The sequence below is a fragment of the Euwallacea fornicatus genome, chromosome 5 (genome assembly GCF_040115645.1).
Source record: "Euwallacea fornicatus isolate EFF26 chromosome 5, ASM4011564v1, whole genome shotgun sequence".
NCBI lineage: Eukaryota > Metazoa > Arthropoda > Insecta > Coleoptera > Curculionidae > Euwallacea > Euwallacea fornicatus.
Genome location: NC_089545.1, coordinates 3,731,065 through 3,755,870, shown reverse-complemented (window position 1 = coordinate 3,755,870; position 24,806 = coordinate 3,731,065). Strand labels below are relative to the sequence as shown.

Below are 24,806 nucleotides of genomic sequence, written 5' to 3'. Positions count from 1 at the left end.
GTTATACTGGAAGTTTCCTTATCTTGTATTCATACTCGTAGATTATGCAAACCAATATGTTGTTTTATAGCTCAATTTGTGTTTGTTTTGTTGAATTATTTTTAGACGAAGTCAATTTTCCCGTAGTTTCAAATGAGTTTGCCTGGGTTTCTGTTATTACTGCATGCATTATCTCAAACGGGCTCATTCGATCGCAAAGGTGGTTGAAGCCTCTGCTAACTCAAAAATTTAAAATGTAGCTAAATAGCCAGAAATGTGGAGGTAGAACCTAAATTGTTGCACGAATGGGGGATAATAAATGGTAAAAATTTTACGCTCGTGTTTTAAGAGTTAATTGTTCGCTTGTTATGTAATCAAACGTGGAAAGTAGCTCTTAACACGCGAGCAAGGCATTTGGCGCACGAGTCGTTAACGATGGTGGCAATCACGAGAGTGTGTTAGGAAACTTCTTGCGAGTTATTTACACTGTTCTTCCTACGATCATGGATCAATTCAACAAAAACGTCTAACAAAAAATATGATGTAAAAGGAAAACGTTTCAAACGATTAACCCTGATCGTTATCATTGTCGTGTCAGATGACGTCTGTGACATATCGTGACATTTTGCGGAATATTATTGAAATTTATATTTTCTTGCTCTTTTGGAGTTGCTCCATGCGATTTCTTGATATTTTACCTATTTCACTAATACAACAGTACCTGTATTGTTATAGTGATAATTCATTTCGCCAGAGTGGTTCACTGCGCTGTGTTCATCATTCATATGTTTTTCCTCCTACCCGCATACGTTAAGAACTCTTAACACACGAGTATGTTAGCATTTGTTTTCGGAGGCTGTTATTTCCATCTACATGTTTAATTTTATGGAGAGTCGTGAGAAAACGCCCTTTTGAACTAAAACCTTGCATAAATCTGGTCTTAAAGTTGGGCGACAGTTATAAAGGTGGGTGCAGAGGTTTACATATGAAAGGTTTAAGTCGTAAAGCAAGTATTCAGTTTATTAACTTCAACAAAATAGCTTAGGAACTTGTGAGTCTCTAATGGGTACTGCAAGACTATAAAATAAAACATAATGTCGTGCACGGCAAACTATTTCCCTGTTCCCCCTATATCGTATTTTTTTTATGGAGTGCCCGACTTCTGCTGCGATATCGTTCCGAGTCCGATATCTAGTCAGGTAGGCGTTTTTGTATTGATTTTTTTGCATATGGTCCATAGTCGTGGCAAAAATAATGTACACAATTTACAAGGAAATTTTTCATTGTATATGGGTGATTACCATCTTAGCCTGCAACTCATGCGTAACATATCGCGCTCGTGCGTTAAGAGTTACGTTCTTCGTTTATTACAGAACGCTTCGCTTGCAGCAAAAAAAAACTATTATGTAGCTGACGAAGAGCGTCACTTTTTACGCACGAGCCGCAAGCGAGGAATATAAGCACGCGAGTGTTTTAGGTAATTTTCTTGCGAGTTGTGTACGCCATTTTTCCCGTATCCATGCAAATTAACTTATTATTTAGCTTACATTAGCATAGGAAACCATATACTAGAAAAAAATTGGTATTTCTCTAAAAAGTGCATAAATCGTACCCGGGTATTTTTGGCGTATTATCTGCTTTCCACTAGACTAAAAATTGTGTAAACATGTTCATATTCCACCAAGCCGTGTCGGTGTATTTACGAAAGAAACGCGGAACTTACAAGAACGGACAAACAAAATTATATTTTCATTTTGCCCATTTCCCTCAGATTTGAATTGTCGAGAGTGCCAACAACAGAGTCAAAATAACCGAGCATGAGAAGTTAAACCCGTATTTTCTCGGAATTGCTTTTTATCTGGAATCAAAACATACCGCTTTTAAATTTTCTGCCTGTCGCAGTTATAACACTGGTTAAGGGTTTCCCTTACCTAATTTACCCTTTATATTTTACAAAGGGCCCTTTTGAATTATTATTTTGGCATTTGAGAGAGATTAGGCAACTATTGATGCTTGATGATCTCGAAAATGAGAAAATTAACTTCAATATAAAATATTGTATGCTATGGAGAAGTGGTTTTTCACTTTTTTTGAGAAAAGTAATTTTGAAAAACGAATTATTACACTAATTCAAGCAACAAATTATATTGTGTTTATTTTCCTCCGGAAAACGCGGCTAACGTAATAGTTATTTTTGACTACAAAAAATACCTTTTTTTTTCGGAAGAAGGCTTTGCACACAAGCAGGGACTGTTGGAGAGGTAAAATTGCATAGTATTCTCAATTAACATTAACCAAGAGTAATATGCGCCCTTTTCTTGGGGCTTCGACGACAACCCCTGTTAATGTTTCAATGATAAATTTTTCACCGTGTTTAGCACTAAGGAGCACTTAATACAAAAATGAAAATTTGAGGATACAAACGAACCATGAAAGGTGCCACACATGGAAATTCCTGTTCTCTACCATTAAGGATATGATAGTTTTTTTCCATGAGTCATGGCCATTCTTTCAATACCTATATTTGTAATAAGTAATTGACGTTTTATCATCCTATCCAATTTAACCGGTAATTTTTATCTCTTATTTTCTGTTTTGGTGATTACTCTAAGTGGTAGCCGTTAGTGTTTAGTTTCATCTCATAAGTCCGAGGTCGATTTTTTGTTCAGGCGTAGCTAACCAAGTGTTATCCATGCTTACCAAACAACAGGTCATACCGTCATTAAGTGAAATATATGAACTTTCTTTGATTATATACGTCTTTAACATCGGTTCCTTGGTAATGATGCAACATAGTTCCATTTAATTTTGTAACGATTATCAAACTCATACTAGCATATATTTCAACCTATCAAGTTCTCTATTTTTTTGTAGTGTTGATGCAGTTTGACCTCCCTGTTTAAGAATCTAGAGGTTCCGCCACTAAAATTGCTCCTTTTCGCAAGGAATTTTTTATATCTAATTTTTCATGTGTTCATTTTCATTTTGAGATTTTGTCTTCGTTGGTTCTTAATGTAGTGCGTTTTCTCTTTTAAAAAATCTGCTAACATTGAGTTTATTTCTTAATCTTCTGATTTTGTCTTGTTCTACAGTCATTTTGAAATGTACTCTCATTTTTTATTCTCAAATAAAATAAAATAAAATAAAAAATGAACAATCTTCAAACGCATGGAACATATTTATAAAAACTTTGGAAAATCCTGAGATTTTGAAATCTCAAACATCACAAGAAGCTGTAATAAAACATCAAAGCACCCTTTGAGAGTATCTATGAATCCTCGTTCCTTTCTTTTAACACTTGGCCTTTCTTGAGCACAAAGGGTTTAGCCCACTGGAAACCTTTGCACTTCTAATGATGAATACAGGGTGACAGAAAGAATGAACGTTTTGAGGTTTAACATACTAAGCGCACTCAAAATAATTCTCTTGCTATTGAATCTCACAATATGAATTTTTTCTGAAATTTTTTTAGAACATAGTGATGGCAAGAGAATATTTTTAGCCTCCCCTTGTTGCCTTAACGGCATAACGGCTCATATTGAGAATGTTTTTATATACCTTCAATACGGGGTCTATAGGGAGCTTCATCGACAAAAGCGACGCACAATCAGCAATTTCGAAATATCCCCGAGTGGTTATAACGATATGCCAACTGGGTAATTTCCCACTGGATTGACTTTATATCGAAATAGATCCGTGTCACTATTCTCCATTCAGATTCAGATTATTGAGAGTTCTTGACACAGTTCGGTAATACATTTAAATAGAGGTGTATGGACCAAATGAAATAAGATATTGAAATACCGCAGAAAATTTTAGGTTGATAAAAAAGAGATCGATCACCTGAAGAGTTCTGGCCCCGGACTGAGAACCCTTTGGGAAGATGATCTGAAATTTTTCGAGAATAAAAACCTAAAAGTTTAGTCCCCTGTGTGTCGATGTTGTGTTTAGAAAAATTGCAACTTTACTCCTCTATGAAATATGTACTTTACAATTTGGGCACTTTAACTAAAACTGATGATATTCCTTTAAAATGACTAAACTATTCTTTCTGTACATATATACCTAGACACCGAATTAGCATAAATTAATTGTGAAATGCATAAGTGAATTGAATGAAGGCATCATAACGAAATGAATTTGAGGTTAAATCGAGGAATCCGATTTGTAATGAGTAATCAACTTAAAGCCCACAAATGATACAATTTTGTTCGAAATTCTCTGAACAGATCTCCAAAATGAATTTAGCGACGTGAATAATTGAAATAGAGATGCCAGTTTTACGCTATGCTGACATTCACTAACTTAATATTTAAAAGGAAAATTATGTAAATAATAGAACCATTTCAAGAAGCTTTGTGTTGCCGTATTTAGACCTTGGAAATTAATACACTTTACCAATTCTAAAAGCAACAAATGTTTATGAAATATTCAACAAAGGACTCAGGGTGTCTTTTGAATTTATACTAATTCTCCGCAAAACTGAAATATCTGTAAATTGGTTGGCAGACACATTAAATTCACATAACGTCCTACAAAAGTTGCATTAGATCAGTTGCTTCCAATTTTCTCATGCCGTGATTACTCTAAAACGTTTCAGAGATTAATTCCGCCACGCAAACCCTAAAGAAAACGATATACATTCCTCAATTTTCGGCCACCTCTCTTACACAACACAATAAAATATGATATAAAGTATGAAAATTGCCAGGAAGCACTTGGCGGGAAGAGAGTTCGGAATTTTCCTGCGGTCACAAAGTATTTCAGTCACCCGCGGCAAGTTGACAAAACTTTATATCAGAATATTTTATACACTGCAAGGGAAGGAAAGCTTTCCCCATATTCAATGGAAGAAGGATATTGTACTTTAAAGCGCTGAACCGAGTTGGAGTTTTAATGGTATAGCGATTTTTACAAGTTCGAAGGTCTTGGGAAGACTTGAGAATGCGGAACTGAATTTTTCAGACCGGTATATGAAAATTTATTACTTATAAATCTAATATACAGTACCTTTTCCGCTATATACTCATGGAGTTTTAATGAGTGCAAGTAAAAGGCAATTAGGCTATTTATAAGTGCGAGAGACACAGGCGCGTGAAGTTGTAGTGAGTACAAGCAAGAAGCAATTAGGCAATTTATAAATGCGAGAGAGAGAGACAGGATACCGTTTCCCCTTCCATTGTCAACGTTCGGCTAGCGTCGTTGACTTGCAAGCAGTACGCCTTGAACTGAGAAGGGGTGTAGTTCTATGTGATTTTAGAGGGTGCATATTATGCGCATACATGCAAATTTCAATGCGTTCTTCTAGAACAAATTCCATGATAAATTTTAATCTAACCTTATTTCTACAAACACCAAAATAGAAATGGTATTTCCAGAACTCATCAATTAAAAAACAAGTTCTTTTTGCAAAGTAATCCACCCTCGAATGGAGGCGTACTGCATGCAAGTCAACGAACGCTAACCGATTATTGACAATGGAAGGGAAAATGATATCCTGTCTCTCTCTCACATTTATAAATTGCCTAATTGCTTCTTGCTTGTACTCATTACAATTTCACGCACATAGCAGCGAAAAAGGTATTGTGTTTTATATTCAAAACGATACATGTACACACCATGTATCTAAACGCTCCAGCATTTAACATCGAAAGCTCTGCTTTGCAAAATAATCCCTCTTAACCTCGATTTTTCCATATTTTAAGGAATCAGTTTCAATGAGATTATTTGCAGATAAACTGAATATTCATAGTGAAACTGGCGTTCTAATTTTCATAATTAAACTGATCTTCGTAGATAGCGTACAGTAGTCTGAATATTATTACTAACTTGGCAATTGCAGATTATGAATCTAATGGATTAAATTGTAGGTAGTTAAGCAAGTCTCGACTCCGATCTTGTTTAATGCAGATTGTATAGCAAGAACTTTAGCTGGAGTTAAATGAATCTTTACAAGTTAAAAATCTGGAAATATTCATTGGTCAAAGTTGCAGCAGGCCTTCTTTCCAGATTTGTAATGTCTTAGTGACGGTAATATGGAGTAGGAATACATTAGCCGTAACTCTATTATACCCGAGAAACACACTCTTCCTGAAAAAGCTTGGTTTTTCAGCTCAATATATGAATTTCCGCTGGAAACACATAAATTTTATAATAGTGAGAAACAAGTTGTTGTCAGTTCTCAAAGCATTCGTTGTATATTAGAGTCGTTAGTGTAAAGTTACAACTTGAATTAACGAGTGAGTTAATTTTCCTTAATTTGTATTCAATAGACACGTCAGACAAGCTGTAATGATCTACTGGTTTGTGCAGATGGCCTAGATGTGGATAATTTAATAGATGCATCTCTTGATGTAGCTTATAGAGATAATGTAGATGATTCAGCATTTTCAGTTTTCCAAGCACGTGGCAGCAGTTATGATCAATTCCTCACTCAAATTTTTAATAATCATCGATATGAGCTAAATGATGTGACTAACTAATTAATGGTGCGTTCCATTTTGAGCTTCTTAGAAGTCTATATGCCGTTATTACAGCTAATTGTTAAATGCAGCAGCATTGATGAAGATCTATTATGATCTACAGGGCCTATAATTATATATATCTATGTATAAATCTCCAAACGTTTGGAATCTGGTTCAAGTGGTATTTATTCATTTTGGTTTATTCGCAGAAACAAGGGGTGAAACTATTCAGATGAATAAAATAAAGTTTTAATTAAATAAATAATTTGCAAAAAGTTATATTTATTTAATATGAACAATTTTACATTAGTTAAAATTAAATTTAAATGTTCATTTCAAGTAGAAAATCGCAATATATAAAAGAGTTGTTAGTCCGTATTACAACTGCCGGCTTGCAAACCATTTTGGCATGCTGTCAATCAAATGATCAATATGTTTTTGAGGAATTCTTCTCTATTCCTCGCTCTTTTAAATTTCCGTAGGGTAGAGGTGGATTATTCCTTCTCCTAATGCGGCTTTTTAACATATCCTATACATGTTCTATGCAATTCACATTGGAAGAGTTGGGAGGCCACGATAATTTTTGTATTCCTTTCTCCTCAAGATACTTTTGCATTGCAGGGGTTAGAATAGGAAGTGTATTGTTATCAGTAAACATAAACTCTTCTCCAACTGTACGTCGACAACACGCACAGTTGGACGTTAAACCTCCTCGATGTAATCCATACCACAAATCTTTCGCTCTAGTAAAGAAGTACTTACTCCTTTCATACTTCTAAGCCTAAATACAGGGTGTTATTTAACTGTGTGGCCAAATTTCAAGCGGTGATTCTTTGAGTCATCTTAAGACGAAAAGTTTGATAAACTAAAATAAATGAACTAAAATAGATCCGGTAATGTTTCGTTTTCAAAATATGGAGTGTCGAACTTTTTTTTAACGTTACCTGTTAAAAAATCTAACGAATTTAAATCCGGTTATCTCGGTGGCCATGCTTAAAATGAAAAAAATATAAAAGGTTTAAAAATGTCGATGGCGCATAAATAACAATAATAACCATAAATAACACCGCCAAATTTCAATAAAATCGCTTAAAGAATTATTAAAATTTTTACGAAAAAACGATTTTTTAACAAAACTTTGACACTCTATTTTGAAAACGAAGCATTATCGGACCTATGTTTACATAAACTTTTCGTTTTGGAATTACTCACAGAATCACCCCTTGAAGTTTGGCCACGTACTTAAATAACACCCTGAATAATTTTTCACCCTCAAAAGGCACACGAGGCTGACAATTTTCCAGTCGGGTTTGTTTTCTTGGAGCCTTCCAAACCAACCTTCTTCTAGGATCAGAAACCAGACGAATTCTAGTCTCATCGAAAAACGGAGGGATATACGTATTATAATCATAAATATTCCAAACTTTTGGACATGTGCGTAATTTTACTGCTGCAGCTCATCATAAAACCTTACTTAGGAAGTTGTAATGGTAGCAAAAGAACTTCATACAACTACGATAAACCTAAATACTCAATTTGAAATCTGGCTTCACAAAAAGAGCTATTTGCTGATGTATTACTTCAAAGTGATCTCATATATTGCAAATTTTGTACCTAACCATATTATTTTTCAATGCAAGATTTTCAGACATACCCTGTAACACATGACGACACAGGACTATGGAGACTTGTCAAGTGGGTCCTCAGACGTGTAACATATTACATCCGGGTTTGTGCCGTCAATTCCGTAGTGCATTGCAGTGTTTGTTGTAACAGACTGCAAGCATTGCGGAACTGACGGCTCGACTTCAGGCCGCCGGCATGTGAGGACCAGCTGAATTATTATTATGTCACAAGTGGAAGAATGCATGGAATCCCGGGTGCCATTAAAGAGGTTGTAAATCTAACTTTATCACATTTTCCACAGCTGTGAGTCAATTGTTGTCTTTTTTTTTCATTTGGAGCCAGCATCTCTGGGGATGGGTTTTGATGTGAGTTATTATAGCCGAACTGAGATATCTTGGAAATTTATTAGCTTCTTGGAAACTTAGTGAAAAATTACATGATAAATGTGAAAAGTTGCCTATAGTAGGAGGCTACAATGGTACTCTTATTTGCGTGCACAATTATCACTTACCCTCAGCCCCAGCAAATCTTTAAAAATTTGATAAAAGTTATTGGGAATTAAAGTTACAAAACACTTACAAAACTGCGACAAGATGGCCCTTTTCATCAATACGTCACCTACCCTGAGATGAGAAGTCCGAAAGATCAATGGGTGCTTCTCGACCCTTCAATGAACATCCGACACAACATGGATATTTATGAAAGAATATAAATAAGTTGGAAGTAGGCTATCAAACAAAAATTTGCAGACCCAAGTTTGTTTAAACTTGTTTCTTATTGCTTTGGTGTTGACAAACAGTTCCTGAAACTGTGTGACGTGTTTGAGCGGCACACGGTATACGCAAACGAATGTTCCGAAATAAAGTTGGTAATCAATAGTTTTAATTAACAGTATATTCTTGTGACCAAAAAACTCTTATACGGGTGCACATTTGAAACTGTGTCCTACGCGATTTATGCCCTTTCGTTTGAGCCCCTCGAAGATGGATGCTTTTGGCAATACTTTTGAAAGTTGTTTTAAATTTTAAAACTTTGGATTAGCCCTCTCATGGTGAAAATTCATGAAACACAAATTCTTGACAAGTTGGTACCTACATTGCCAACTGAAAAGTCTTTGTCTGAATTTTGCAGATCACACTTGAAATTGATTTAATTACTACTTAAAGTGGTTATGCTGCTTATCTAATCCCTCATAATCTAAAATAAAATAAGTAATATTTACAAGCAAACTTTCTTGAATAATTCAAATTGCACAAAGAAAGCCCAGGAAATGTAGACACGAAGAGAACTCACACTTCAGCTTACATAATCAGGTGTAACGTGCGAAAATAAAGCTTTTCGAGTATCCTTCAGTTTCATCATGTGCACCACCTGATTGTTGCCCCTTTTCAAGTATTTCCAGACGGAATACGAGATTTCTCGAGAATGCTGCTTTTAAAACAAAATGCTTTAAGCATTGTTGAAAGTGTGATTAGACATTTTTTGAAGCTTAATTAGGACTTAATTTATTTGTTAAAAAAGTGTACCTACCTGAATTTCCTCGGAGATTAGAATTTTCACCCGACATCTAATTTGGTACAAAAAACATTGTTTTCCTAAAATCTCGCTATTTTTCCCTTCTGAAGGTCTCATCCAGTATTCCACGTAGAATAGATTTGTTTTCACGATCGCTACATCCTTTAATTGACCAGAAAATTCTTTTAGTAAACATCACGTATAGGGCAGGTTTCTCGAAAGAAAGCAAAACTGAGAAATCCTCTGGGAAACATGTTCTTGCTTAACTTCAACTGGAAATAATATTTCGAACGCTGATCTCGAAAAAAGGCTGTAGTTCTCCATTTGTCATAATTTCCCGAAAATGTGATGAATCAAGTGAGATGTCTCAATTTAGTAAAAAGTATATATGTATGTAGTTTAATTAGGTGCGCCTTGAGAATTTATCTTAACGAAGCCCACAAAACAAGCTAATTGTAATAGTTTATTATACAGTAAGTAGGGTAATTAGGTAGTTACTACACGGAGATCGGCTAGCAAACCAGTACGGTAAAAACACATGCCAACGTGTTCGGTACAATGTTTTTCTACGAGCGCATGTCTGTTAATTTTGTTAACTTCTTCAAATTCAATTAAATATTTGCGTACAGTAAAATATTTTATTACCTCATGTCTATAGTCCCAACTTCGCATTGTGCGCGTCGAACATTTTTACCGTACAAGTGTAGTAAAGCTGCTTATAGCAAAAGAACTTTCATGAACTGTATGTAGGTAACGAAGCGATTGCCACTGAAAAATTGAAACTCAGCGATAAAATCGGGATCCAACATTAATTGAGAATTGTCTCAGGTGTGGCCAAAAGACAACCAATAACTGTATTACATAAAGAATTTTTCACGTTCAAAAATTGTTTGTTAAACCTCTGACTCTTCCTATTTTAAGACGTACCAATCGAATCTCCTCTATTGGCGTAGTCAACTTCCAAAAACCGGTTGACATTAAATGTCAATCAGCAGGTTATTAAGCGAGTCGCTTAAAATGGGCGAATGGTGAAGACAACTTCACAAATAGTGTGTGTTTATCTTAGCCTATATACCTATCGATGTGCAATTTTACGTCTATATTGTTCAATTGTGGCCTAGTAGATTTAATTGTAATTTTCTTACTTAATAACAATATTGGGTTTATACAATACAGTACAGTACTTTTTTGTTGCTATATACATGGAGTTTTGAGTGAGTGCGAGCAAAAAGTAATTAGGGAATTGTTAAGTGCGAAAGAGACAGGCTACCGTTATTGACTCGTAAGTAGTACGTGTTAATCCAAAGACGAATCATATCACAAAAAGGGCTTGTTTTTCACTTGATGCGTTCTAAAAATACTATTTTTACCGTGGTGATTGTAGAGGTAAGGCGACATTAAAATTTATTCTCGAAGGATGCATTCAAATTTGCATATATTTGGGTAATTTTCGTTCTCCAAAATCACATAAAACTACATACACAGTTGGATTAAGGCGTACTGCTTGCGAGCAGAGACAATAAAGACGGAAAACTAAATCACCGAATAGGTTCGCCTTTGACAATTATTGTTGTCCTTGTTCCGCATATTGTTGCTTCCGCACAGCCATCTGCGTTGAACACTTGGTGCCTTTCGCCTAGAGAGCGCTGCGATCGGAATTCGGAAGTTTCATTTTAACTTCATGTTATCTGTGTCTGGCAATGATATTGCTTGGTTGTTGGCTTTTGGTGACCTCATAATTGACATTTGTCATTGCCGCCTTTGCAATTTTGATTTTGAGCCCGAGAGACGTTTTTGGTTTATATTTTTTGTACACGATGCCGCGAACTTTGTGCCTTCTGTGGGTATACTCCGTTAACAATGTGGAAAAATGTGGAATTTAGAGAACAGAAGGTATTTGTAACCTATACCTTACAACATAACTAACTTACTTGGAAGAACAACAAAGCACGGAGAAACATGCCTAACCATCTACAGAAACTGAGCAGACTGTTGGCGAACTGCATTTTTTCATTCTTCAGGAATATTCAGTAAATAATAGTTTCTTTGCCAATTGAAATTCTGTTACCGTCAGGTTTCAGTTCGACAACTGAGAAAAAGCGCGTGCGAAAGAAATGTTTTCATTGTGCATACTTAATGATTCGGGCCTGCAAAAGAACCTAATATTTTATATCGCTGTTTCAAGTTTCATCCCTTTCTATCCTTCCGAAACTATTCCCTTCCTTCTTCCGTACTTTCGAGTTTATTAGTATATTTATAATATAATTTGACGTATTTAGGAAAGAAGGGATTTCAATATCTACTATCGTCTAGTAAGACGGCTTGCGGTTAAAAAAAAGTAATTTCGCTGACAAATTACCCGACAGGAGCAGTGCCATTTTAAACGAAGATTTTATCATCACGTACCAAATATACTGGAATTAGATTTATTTACCTATCTTATATTTTATTGTGCACTAATTTTGATAATATATATTTAATATATACCATTTTACATAAATGTGTTTTATTTGACCATTAAAATAGAACAATACAGAGATATTATAGGCGGTGCCCTTACACGCGCAATTTTGAATCGTTATTCCGTTAAGAGTGCCTTCTTCACCCAGGACCCGGTGACAGCGAACCGGCAGAGTAATGCGAACTCTATTTTGACACTTACTTGCCCATCTCGTGTTGTTTTTGTTCCGATTGAAGGACGCTAGCCGATTATTGACAATGGAAGGGGAAACGGTGGCCTGTCTCCGTCGTACTTATCAATCGCCTAATTGTCTCTTGCTTGCACCCATTAAAATTTCTGTGCTTAGCACTGAAAATGCTACTGTATAATGGGGGATGTACAAAGGGTGGCATAAGAACGAGGGATCTATTCATGAAGAGAAAAAACCTTCATCACTTCACTCATCGACCAAGAGGACTTATCGAATTTCGTAGAACGGTATTAAAGGTATTTTGTAATTAACACTAGAACAACCGTCATTTTGATGCGTTTCATTTGGCAATACTGATCGTAATTTGCGTTCAATCTATGCCCCATTAAAGCTCAGTGACAATCACATGCAGTGGGTGACGCTGCCATTTCCACCTAAACTGCATCCTCTAAATTGTTAAGGAGCTTTCACGGTCTGGCAAATAGGCGAAATTGAGCAAGAGGTTTTAGAAAATTGCTTTGTAGAATAAAAGAAACTCACTTCTTTGTTCGAAGGTCGATTTTAACGGCATCTGCGTATTTTTAGGTAGATTAAATATACAATCACACCGTATAAAAGAGCACTCACCTAATTTTTGGCGTTTGTTTGAAGCTTTTAATACGCCTTTGAATTCCACTCGGCCGTAATAAATTAGCTTCTCCCATAATAGGATCAGCGATTATAATAATCGCTCGCTTAAGCGTCAGAAGTTTGAAAACGGCATTCCAACCTATTCAATTTAATCAGCCATTAAGGCCTAATATTAAAATCCGGTGACGTGAAAATGCAATATATGGAATGGTGGTAGTTAGGCTTCCCTTTAGGAAATTGCCTCAAGTTAGGAAACTATGTTGATTTAAGGATCATCATTTACTAGAAATGATCATTTCGAGGGGATTATTAATTAGTTTCAACAAAGCTGGATTTTATTAAGATGGTACAGATATAAGTAGGTAAGATTAAGTTGAGCTGTAGAGGCTATAATCGGTACAAAATTGTAAAAGGTTTCTGGATTGCAGGAAAATTACACTACAGCGTAAGAAAGTCGAGCTGTTGACTTTATATTCGAATTTGAAATGAAGCTTGGACTTCTCGAACTGAAATTATTCGCCATAACTTGCAATAAGGACCTTTAAGGGCCTAATCGGAAAACTTCGTCCCTCTACTTTACTACTTCCTTATCATCCGATTTATGTGCACTGTCTGGCCCCTCATTTTTTTATGTTTCTGGATTTGAACGAATTTCCAGTTTCAGGAGCTGTGAGGAGTTGGGTGAACAAGACTAGAGAATTTAGATGGTAATCTTTAATACAAGGACGTTTAGCTATAGGGTCCATTGCGCTATATTGTATAGAATGATTCGAACGAATATGGTTTGGGCGGAGGAGTATAAGAAACATTCTCAATGTGCTAATTTTGAGTGACCATATTTTGGTGTACGGTTGCCTAAAGTAATTTATAATTAATGTTTGTTTTTGACGATTTTGCACAAATTTTTCCAAGTTCCATTTTCCCTCTATATGCGTCATAGTTTCCCTTCCCATGTCACTCAACTCCTATTTCAATTCAATTTACACTTTAGAGTAATCCAAATATAAAATATCAGTTTTTTTTATGGATATTGTTAGGTAATTATTATTACGAGATATAGCAGCAAAATATAACGTTTTTGTTTTGAAAAGGAAATATTTACCCGTGGTTGCCTGTGAGCTGAAATTTACCATTGTGTAATTTATTTCTGCCCGGCTATATTTAAAAAAAAAATGGTAATTAAAAAAAAATTCAGTTTATCCTTTCTATAAAATTTATTATATCTTTAAGTTAAAAAAATATAATCAGTTTTTTTAAATGCTAATTTAATATTCTAGCACTATAAACCGCTGCAATAAAGCGTTATTAACTGGCAAAAGCAATTTGTCGAGTGTTTAATTTAAACTCTAGAATTTTACTTTCATTCGCATTGAGGAATATATTTAGATATTGCAGTTTATAATAACACAAGTGTACATGCAGGGCCATTTATACTCATAAAAGTTTCGCCTTTCCTTTTGCTGTCGTTTCATCTGAATAAAATATTTACAATATCTGCATATATGGACAGTTTCTATTGGAGCATTGCCAACATTTCAGGCGAGAACAATAATCCAAATTTCCAAATAAACAAGGAAACTTTGAATTTTAGTGCCAATTACTCTGATTAATATGTACGAAATTCAAATATCCTATTCCTCAGCAAATTAAGTGGGGATCCCACGAACCCATCATTATAGAGAAAGTTACAGGGACCCGATTTCATCTTGGGAGTACTTCTGTGTGCGTAATTGGCCCTACCGCGGTCGTGCCGTAAAAAGTTCCCAGAACGATGCGCCGTGATACAACAAAAAAATTGACTTAAATTGGTTATCATCAAATTGTTTTTAACAAATCAACCAATAATGCAATATCAACTTATTGAATATTGTCGAGTTTATTGTGAATTGACAAAATTTAATTGGGGAAGTATTTCGGACAGTGAGTTTCTGGCTGACTGCTTATACAACGAAGTTTTAGTTGTGAGGTATGTGGGAATACGAATGGGACAGTCGACAATGCAGATTTAACGGTCAGGACCCTCCCTATGAAGGTATGGAATATGGTATAAGAAAGGAGACTAATTTTTGTATATTTGTATGGGATTCTTCTGGATCTGTCTAAAAGGCCAAAGTGTGTTACTTTCTTACATAAAAAAGGCGTTGCAAGTTTTTTGTTATATGAGCTTATACCAATCTATATATATATATATATATATATATATATATATATATATATATATATATATATATATATATATATATTTTTTTTTTTATATGTCCTTTATTTTATTACTATTTACAATCTGCCTTCACAGTGGCAATCAGAAAATTTGAGGTCGTCGATTATTTGATCGTGAGTTTACAGGAAACATTACATTTAATGTTCTCGTTGGGTCTGTTAGGTGCTTTGGCATGAATTTATTTTCTGTGTGGGTCAAACCTGCGGGTTGGATCAGCGGAAGTGCGCTCTTGTATTCTTCTTATCGGTGATGCTTCCAATAGTCTGCTAGCCAAGGGGTTTGGGTGATTTCCTATTCATAGTTGATACCTTTCTGCAAATTTGGTGATTTCTTGCCGAATAGTATTTACGTTCAGATCCCGGTGCAGTGTTTCGTTAGCGACGTACCAAGGGGCATTTGCCATGTATCGCAGGGATTTTGATTGGAACCTTTGCAGTATTTCGATGTTACTGTTGCTGGCAGTCCCCCACAACTGTATGCCGTATGTTCATATCGGTCTGAGGGCTGCTTTGTACACCAGCACTTTGTTATCTGGAGTTAGCACCAGGTATATGAACAACAGTTTTAATACTGCTGCACCGAATTCACAACCTATTGTGACCGCTAAATTAGCTATACGAAGTGGACTTTCTCTCCTTGCAAACATAAACAACTGCTACCTAGAAATTCGAGAAAACAAACTTTAAAATGTTTTCACAGCATTAAACTTTTGAAGTAAACACATTTTCCCGAAAAACCACCGGTACAGCGACGTAATGCAAATGTGTCCTTTTTCAGGCGGCAAACTTTGGAAACTAAATTTGCCAAACGCAGAACATGAACAAAATTTATTTTATATACAACTTCATGGCCACATACATACGGAGAACTTATTAAACATGCATATCAGGACGTATATTCCGTATTTTGATAAAACGTTCCCAATTCTTCTTTATTTTCTTCACTCCTAACTGTAAGATCGCCTATCGATAAATAATATTTATTACCCTGTTTGTAAAAAAAATTAAATGGGTAGAAAAATCTAACATTTTTTGACTTCACAACCAGTTACGCTGATCGTCTCATCCGCCGAGATTGATGAAGTTAACAACCTACTGTTTATCATTTCTCTTCTTTTTTTTAGGAGTTCATGGCGTGGAACCTGGAAAAAAAATGAATTTGCTGTTCTACTAAAATTAAAATGTTCAAACATCTTCCCTATGGGCTGTTTGTAACTGAAAATTCTCGTAATATTCAAACTTCCTCTGAAGGAACTCTGGGATAGCGAAAAGCCGCGCGTAAAACTGTTTTTCTACGAATGCATGGTAAAGTGATTTTCCCGCACGCTTTTGAAAATTAAAAGTAACGCTTTACTGGATGGGTGCGCAATATGAAGTAATATAGTACGTGCACAAGAGTCTTTACCGCGCTCGGTTGCAGACTTCACTTTGCTTCTTGTCGCGCGGTCAACTGCAATTAGCGTGCGACAAATGTCGCCTTTTGCGTGAAAAGCGGCGCGACCACCCTGTATTGAAATTGTGTTAGAATTCGACTTTTCGATGCAGTATTTTCCTCTCAGTCCAGAATTTCCTTTAGGTTTTAGGATTTTTTCAACGTTCCCATTATTTATGATAAACTGTAACTTTTCTCAAGGGATAAAATTTTATTATTTATGGCTATTTGCATTGAATTTAGATCCGCATTAGAGAAGCATATTTCCTTTTTATTTCCAACTCAATCAAACCCTCTTAGAAAACTTTTAAGTAAATAGTTCCGATGTGGGAATACTTAAAATTTTTTAATAACTCGAATCTCTTCCTGGTTGAAGCTTTCCATGATTTTTGAACATGTCTTTTGACAACCTAAATCGACTATAAAAAGGAGCGGGGATTGACCAAAATGCTTCTGAAACTCACATTATTTCCTTTAAGGGACGTTTTCATGATTTTTTTAGAAAGTTAAGGGAGCGAGAGATTTAAGGGAGAAATAATAATTCCCAGGAGTTCCATCTAACCTGAACTGATTTAAAGTGTGGGTTCACAATGATCCCAACTTCCTGTACCGAATATTTTTTACGGTGATTAACTCTCAGAATTTTGAAGAGATTCCGCTGTTTTGCCAGTCTAAACTGACCTTAGCAAAAGCGGATTAACCGTTGGGTTAACAAGTTCACCAATATTATTCTCATTCGGGCGACGGAACATTACCTATGTAATTAATGCCGAGAAAAGCCACCGTATTATGAGGTACGTAGTGTGTACCAGTACTCTAGGTACTACTTGACACCTTGAGAGTAATCCTATGGGATTACCAGGAATGAGTAACAGATTTATGGAAACTCAATCGTGTTCTGCTCTTCTGTGCGCTCATTGAAACTTATTGTTTGCTCCACTAGCTTATAGATTATGCAGAACTCTGAGAACATTTTCTTTACTCTTTACATCGGTAATTTCCCATCAAAAAGGGAAATAATGTTCGCTCTTTTAAACTGTAAAAAGGAAAATCTAAAAGACTTTGATCTAAAATTATTCCGTCTAAATAAAATGTCTGCATGGTCTATTGATTTTCAATAATGCCGCACTTACCTAGAAAGACCCACTTTGTGGTAGCAAACGATTTATTTGCTAATGATTTATTAGGATTTAAAATTTAGTCGTTCGCGCTATTCAAAAGCCAATTTCCGGCAATTTGCGCGGTGAATTATAGAACTTGCGGTGGTTAAAAGTTGTTGATTTTTCTGTCAAATTGACTTTCAGCATTCGATTGAAAACTTAAAGACCAGAAGGCAACTGTGAAATTCAGTAATTCACAATTCAGATTGAATTCTACACCAAAATCACTCGAAAGCAGATCGGGAAATTTTGCAGGCTGACGAAGTACGAAGGCGTTATTTTTGGCACGGACAATTTACTTACGAAAATTCAAATTAGAGTAATTATTTTAACGAATTTCGCCAAAAATAAATTATATTTCAGCATAGATTTAGCTACTTCGCTGGTTGTCTACGTAAATAAATGCATAATCCACAAACGCCACTGATATTTTTGTTAGGGACTCTAAGTTATTGGTTTTTTGTTTTCTATTTATTTTTTATTGTTGTTAATGTTAGGTTTATTGTATACTGTCATTTACTCCCTTAAGTTACGCCTATGTACTGCGATACTTATTCGGAGAATACCATCTGGGTGCCAGACCACATGGCCCATCAGGCCAAAGCTAAGGATACGCTTTGGTTGGGGAATGTGCTACTAGTCGAAGAAGCTTTCTCTATAGGGACTATTGCTTTGATGGTCAATTTGTTGGACCCGCAATATTCCCAGAAAAGCGATTAGTATAGATATTCCCCAGATGGCCACGAGTTATGGGATTCGTTGTAGCCATAGCTTATAATGGTTCTTGGTGGTGGTGTGCCCCTGGTTGGAATTCTTCGGGGTTAGTACTTATGGGATAATCGGAGCAATTTTCGCTCTTTTTTTTCTGCTCTTCCTGTGGTCTTGTCGGGTGAAAGCTACGTCGGTGACGGGATGTGATCCGCCTCATATCGTGTACCCGCCCAATAAGCATTCTCCCTATTCTTCGTTACTTAGACCAAGATTCTTACATTCTTTTGAGATAAGTGCATAGTTAATACAGTCCATTTTTGCATAAAACAAATTGTCTTTGTCGTGTTTCATTTATCGAAGGAACACCCTTAACAATTTTTAATATAACAAATTGGTGTCTCATTAATATTTCACTTGAAGAAACGCCATAATAAAAACTTTCCAAGCTGCCCTGGGACAATGGACGACTTTTAATTGAAAATCGATGTTTCATCAGAACTCACAATGCCAGCCAAAACAAGGATCTTCTTCTTTTTAACGACAACTGGAATTCTTGGTAGAAATTAATCAATGTCCAAATAAAAAGTGACAACAAATTCATGTCGGAGCTGAATGACTCTTAATTAGTTTTTCTCCCTTTTAATTATTAGATGTTTAAATTGTTTCTAAGGCATATTTAATTAAACGTAGATGCTGTTTTTCTTTGAATGGGCAACTCGATAAGAGGGAAATAACAATAATGGAGTATTATCAATGATCTTGAAGGATTGGACGCAGCATTCTTTTTTATGGTTTTGCCCCCTTTTTGGCAAATGAGGCACTAGTTCGTGTGCAGCAAAATCGGAGGGAACGGCTCCACGATTATCCGTTATTTGTTATATGCGTCGGAAAAAAGAGTTATGTAGAGGGTGTAGAGATAGGGTTAGGAGTTTTGGGTTGGAAGTGGTTGTTGGTTAAGGGTTCGAGGCGAAAAGGTGTTTGTTCCGTCGCATGACTTTTTACGAAAATTGCTCATAGAACTTCTTATCAGAATACATGCAAAAATTAGCATAATCGTGCTAAAAGCAAGAAGTCGTAAAAACCCTGAAAACCAGACATTATTACCTTCCTGACTTAAATATAACTTGCAAACCCAAGGAATTATATGAAAAACATTGGGCGGACAAACATTTTAAAAATTAAATTTAAACTTATCAGACTAAAAGGGTCCTACGTTTTCTTTAAGGTCTTGCGGTTTGTAAAGTGCCTATTTTCCGACCCCTCTCTTTTCTGGCTCTGCCATAATACTTTATGCACCCTTCAGGATTCCCTTTTTACCCTGTCAAACCATGCAATGTTCTGCCAAAGAGACTTTTTTGAACCTCATTTTCAGTCTGCGTGTCTGTGTGTGCTTCAGGTGCCGCTACATTTTTCTTTACGTGCACATAGTTTATGCTTCACATGCTATCACATAAACAAACTAAAACACAGTTAGATTCTTACCTGTAACTTTCATAGACGATTTTCTTTCGCTGCACTAGCTAATTTGCACACTATACGTAGGTAGACTACAGAAGTTTGGTGAGCATTAACTACTACATTTTTACCAGTTTGAACCCATTCATCTATTTTCAACCGTTATTCAACTCCAAATTACATCTATAGAATCTGGAGACTCAGAGCAGTTGAAATCACTTAGCGTTTCTCTCATGTCGACCTCGTCGAACGTGTAATAACCCTGTGACAGCCTCAGGGATGCGTGGGGCGGGACCCTCGTTTGGAAGAAGAAACTGTGAAGGATGTCCTCAATAAACGCAAAATGGCTGAAAAGTTAAGACTACTGATCAGACTTTGAGTTAAGCGTATAAATCCAGCTTTCGGCTATCCATAAGACCTTAATGAGCAGCTGGACAGATTTCCTCGAGGAACTGAATTTTTTTATTGGACTGTAATAGATATGAGACTTAAAGGCTCTATAAGTTGTGGTGCATGGGTCCTTGGAAATTCTAAGTACTAAGATAATCTGTATAATCAAACGACATATATTCGGAACTTCCTTAGACACCTTATGTATAGAGTAGTTTTCCGAGGATGTTTCTCTACATTAATTAGTCGCCTTATCGTATTTTACACCCTTCAGACTCTGCTATGTTTTTTGCGATTTTACCTTGCCCACCCATTGGTATGCCAAGAAAGTTATTTTCTAACTTTTTATGTCCTCTTGGATGCCGGTAATTTATGCCCCGCGTGTCCGCATATTAATGATACGTGCTCGTAGTTTCTGCTTCGCGTGTCCGTAATTCCCATGTTGAGTGATTGAAATTTATGCTGGACGTGCTCGTAGTCAACTCGTGGCAGTCTACACCCTACATGTATGCAGATTCTTCGTACATGAGAGCCGCGATTTTCAGTCCTTCCCTGAGCTTAGATCTAATTAAAGTTTAGTGGCATCGTGGCATTTTACTGCTCTTTTATGATCTAAATTTACTCCCTTTTCGAGAAAAATTTTCAGATACAATTAAAAGTTGTAAGTATTTGCTTCGTTAGGCGCAAGTCTGGATAATCTGTTGTTGATGTCCTGATCAATGAGAAAGAAGAATGTTTCAGTGTAAGTCGGCATGAGTGCTACCAGCGCTCTGGATTTTTGGATAATCTGGAAAATTAGCGTGGCATCCACCTATTAGAAGTGTGAAATAAATTGCAAACGTTTGTAGTGTACAGAGGGCAATGAAAAATTAAACTGTTAATTCGTTTTGAAAAATGATTGAAAATCTTTAGTTTTTGGGAATGCCGAAAAATAACAAATTATCTTATCTGGAATGAGACATGAGAATTGCACCTGTTTTTCACGAATGTAGCGTTTCAAACTTATCGAAGATAGATGACCCAATTCCGCCGATACTCCTCAATGGGGCAGGATATTGAGGATAAGCGCAATCAGTTACTTTGACATAATTATTGATTGTTCATTTCTGCAACCATTAATTCTCACTTGTCACCATGGCCTGGGTATGGAATCCTTGTGTTTCCATCCATTAGCGGGAAACAGCTCATGCCTATTTATGACACGGGATCAGTTCGGTGTATATTTTCTACCAGCCCTTATGTACTCGGATTTCCTTTTTGATTATATCTCCCTCAGTGACGGGTTATACGGATGAAAGGTTGATAAATTATTGGATTATATTACATCTTGGGAAAGTTATTGATACTGTTCTGATTTACTTTTTATTTTGTAGAGATTAATAACTCCCATGTGGGAGCACCGGTCATTTCTCAGTTGTAATATTCTAATCACGGTTTAATGGCAACGTTAATAGATTTAATGTGCACAAGAAAAGTGGTCTAAATCAATTCAAACATTATGTTTTCGCGAATAACACATTTAATATATGTTTACTATTTTTCCGGGCATTTAAGCCGCGGTTTTATTGAACCAACCTTCGGGCCGCGCTTGCACTATATCTTATCAAAGGCAATGAAGTAACGAACAAAGTGATTATCCATGACTCCCTGCGTTGACTGAAGCGGTAACCTGAAAAGTTGCTCTATTCATACTGTCTTCGTCTGGTGGTGGGGGCGGCAAATCGGCGCACTCGCTTCCAGCCCGAATTATAACCGCAGTGATTTATTCCATCTTATTAAAGTTGTTATCATGCCTGAATATTTGTGTATTCTCTCCAGTAAGTTTTGGACGGTGGAGTTGGGATTTATGAATATTTTCTACTCTATTGAAAGAATCGCATGACGATTGAAAAGCGCATCCTCAGCTACGACAGATTTCCCTATATGTCACAATCTGTAATGCCTCTTATGGCTCGTGCCTCTTCTGTTAATAGTATGCTTTACAATTTCTATGCAATCAAAGCCTCATCTGCAGTTAATTCCGTACACTTCTAGTGCCGTAACAAATCTCTCCTTTATCCTTGGTTAGCCTTAGATACATAACGGGAAATCTGTAAATCCACGTTTCTCTTCTAAATGTTGTCCACAAACTTGATAATTTCTTGGACGAATTACTCTCTTGAACTCTTGTTTGATATAACCTTTAAAGCTAAATGCCGTTTCTAGACGATCAAGTTTCTTTTCCAGCTTCGAAGGTTCGCTAATCCTCTTTACTCTTTCAGATAGAATTTTAATAACTGCCATTTTTTGACTCGGGTGATGGTTTAAAAATTTGTTTATGTAGAGATCAGTGCTCGAGTGAGATAGTTTTCGGATAGAGTAGGTGGACCCAATATGCACCTCACTATTCAATGTCATACAGAATCCAAAGGGGTCGATTCAATTCTAAACAGCCCCCAAATTATTTCCAAAATTTTTTGCAAAATCTCTGAAATATGGAGGTTCCCACTTCTAAAGCTTGACGCGTCAATATCTCAAGAATCTGTGGAGCTCTAAAATGAAGGTGCCTCAATTAATAATTCCCCTATGATTATTTTTAAATTTGTTCTAACACCAATGGTTCGAACATAAAAGCATTTATCTCCCTCATACCTCAGTTCACACCTCATACCTTAGCATGCCGTTTGTAGTTCATAATATCGTGAATGCGAAAATATGTGATTTATTCTTATCTTGACACTCGACACCTCTAACATATTTTCAGTTAGAGACCCTCTTAACCTTTCATGTCGGGGTGCTATTTAGTTAAATGACTATGGACCATCAGACTTTTCACACTGAATAAAAGTAATCTAGACTTTCCATCACCTTTCAGGCTGATTCTTGATTAACTGCCGCTCATTTGGCGGCTGTTCCTAAAAATGCGGAACGAATCCTCTGAAAGCCGAGATGGATGACTAAAGTTTTCAATGGCGTACTCAGTTCAGGCTTCAAGGTTTGAATTTACATTAAAAAAAATGTGTGCGTAATTCCAACTTTAAATAATTTTTGGCCCATATAGTTCATGCGAAAAAAAGATTAAAAGACTTTTTTGAGGATTTTCAGATTCATTTCCACTTAAATTTCTCCCTAATTTTACGTTTTAATTAAAATTTTATCATGACCCGCATTGCTTTCTTAAACACGGTACCCTAAGCTTTCCAATTCTCTTTGTTCCTGCCCTAATCACCTTTTTTGCAGAATATCGGCCCACACAGCTTTCATTTTAAAAGAACTGCTTTGTTACAAACCAGTAAAAAATGCCTTTTTTCCATAAAGTAAATACACGTAGTTGATTTAGTGGAAATATTGCTGAAGGCGAGTCCTGTGTTATTCTTGTAAATTGTTTCTAAATATTAAATGAGTTATTGGCAATTACTCGTCAAATTTTTGAATTTTTTTCCCAATTTTGAGCGTTTAAAATAGTAGGAGCAGTAAATTGGGCGAAGTCGTTCGATTAAGTCCTTAGGGGCTCTTGTCCGGTTTGAAACTAAGGGAGATCATTTTCATGAATTTGACATTCGCACCCCCACTGATTAAGTAATGTTGGTAAAGTGGGTGCTCTAATTCTCTAAAACATCCGCTAGTAGAACTTGGATTTTTCTAATGCTAGGTTGGACCAGTTAGTTCGGGCCCAAAGATATTTTTACTTCGTGCCTCCTGTACTTATTCATAGGTGAAAATTATCAATAATACTTTGTAAACTGCATGCTAAATTACCGAAAATCATGCGCAAAAATGTGTTGCCCTAAAAACAGCTTGAACGCTATTTAATGTCCGACCCGAAGGAGATGGCAGTTTTTTAGGAAAATAACATTACTGGCCCATTATCTACCCATAAATGTGTTTCAAAATAAGTCACTCCATTTCTGGGAAAAAAATACGTTAATTTTATTTTCATTAGAGTAATTTTTTTTCGCAGTGTTTTACGTGGGTGGATTTTTCTTGCTTTAAATTAAAAAAATACGTATTTGCAGTGCATAGAAATTATACATATCAACTGCACGTTGTGGAAACATGTGCTAGAAATAGCAGATTAACAAATTTAATTTTGATCATTAACCCATATGTTGTGAGAGAATAATATAATGTTCCAGTTTAGAAGGATGTCAATTTCGTCTTTGTCATGTTCGCAATAATTATTCTTACCATTTCCAAATACAACTAATAAAAAGCACGCCCTGAAAACAATCCCACTGTACACAAGTTCTACGTGATTTGAAATTCTTTCAGAAGAATTTGAATTGGAAATTTAAAGGGCAACAAAAAAGCGATTTGCATAATTTTTATCGGGTGAGTGGCTAAATTATCCTTATTCGGTACATTTGTTTTAACCAATTTGTTCCGAAATTGCACCCCAGATAAAGCCAGATAAGAAACCAGAGAGAGGACTTTCCATTTGCCCTGATCAAATTAGGCAAACTAATATTAATAAAAGCCTCCTTCATTACCCCAATCACAATCCGAAATATGTTGAAGCGCCCTTGGAGTTACCAGTAGGGACCAACCATTATTCACAACGGAGGGCCTTTAATAACCCCCCTGTAAAATCGAT

General features: G+C 36.0%; 2 protein-coding genes across 5 annotated transcripts in view; one reads left to right on the top strand and one right to left on the bottom strand.

Moving 5' to 3' along the window:
• Positions 1-24,806, top strand: part of Nlg2 (Neuroligin 2) — a 172,584-nt gene that overhangs the window by 89,728 nt on the left and 58,050 nt on the right. The window contains exon 1 of one of the 3 annotated variants that reach the window (XM_066282879.1): positions 14,805-14,897. The exons of the other annotated variants lie outside the window; for them this stretch is intronic. Within the exon in view, the coding sequence (XP_066138976.1) occupies positions 14,834-14,897 (64 nt within the window). The 5' untranslated portion in view covers positions 14,805-14,833. Of the gene's footprint in view, positions 1-14,804; positions 14,898-24,806 lie in introns of those variants that run through there. 3 annotated transcript variants of the gene reach the window in all.
• Positions 8,275-10,583, bottom strand: LOC136339538 (uncharacterized). 2 transcript variants are annotated; one of them, XM_066282882.1, is made up of 4 exons: positions 10,230-10,583; positions 9,600-9,746; positions 9,375-9,497; positions 8,275-9,266 (listed from the first exon to the last, which is right to left on the bottom strand). In XM_066282882.1, exons 1-4 carry the CDS (start codon positions 10,254-10,256, stop codon positions 9,252-9,254), a joined length of 312 nt encoding a protein of 103 aa, XP_066138979.1. In that variant the 5' UTR covers positions 10,257-10,583; the 3' UTR covers positions 8,275-9,251. The 2 variants fall into 2 exon arrangements, 1 of the variants encoding a protein (XP_066138979.1); XR_010732155.1 differs by having other exon boundaries at positions 8,275-9,516; positions 9,600-10,583.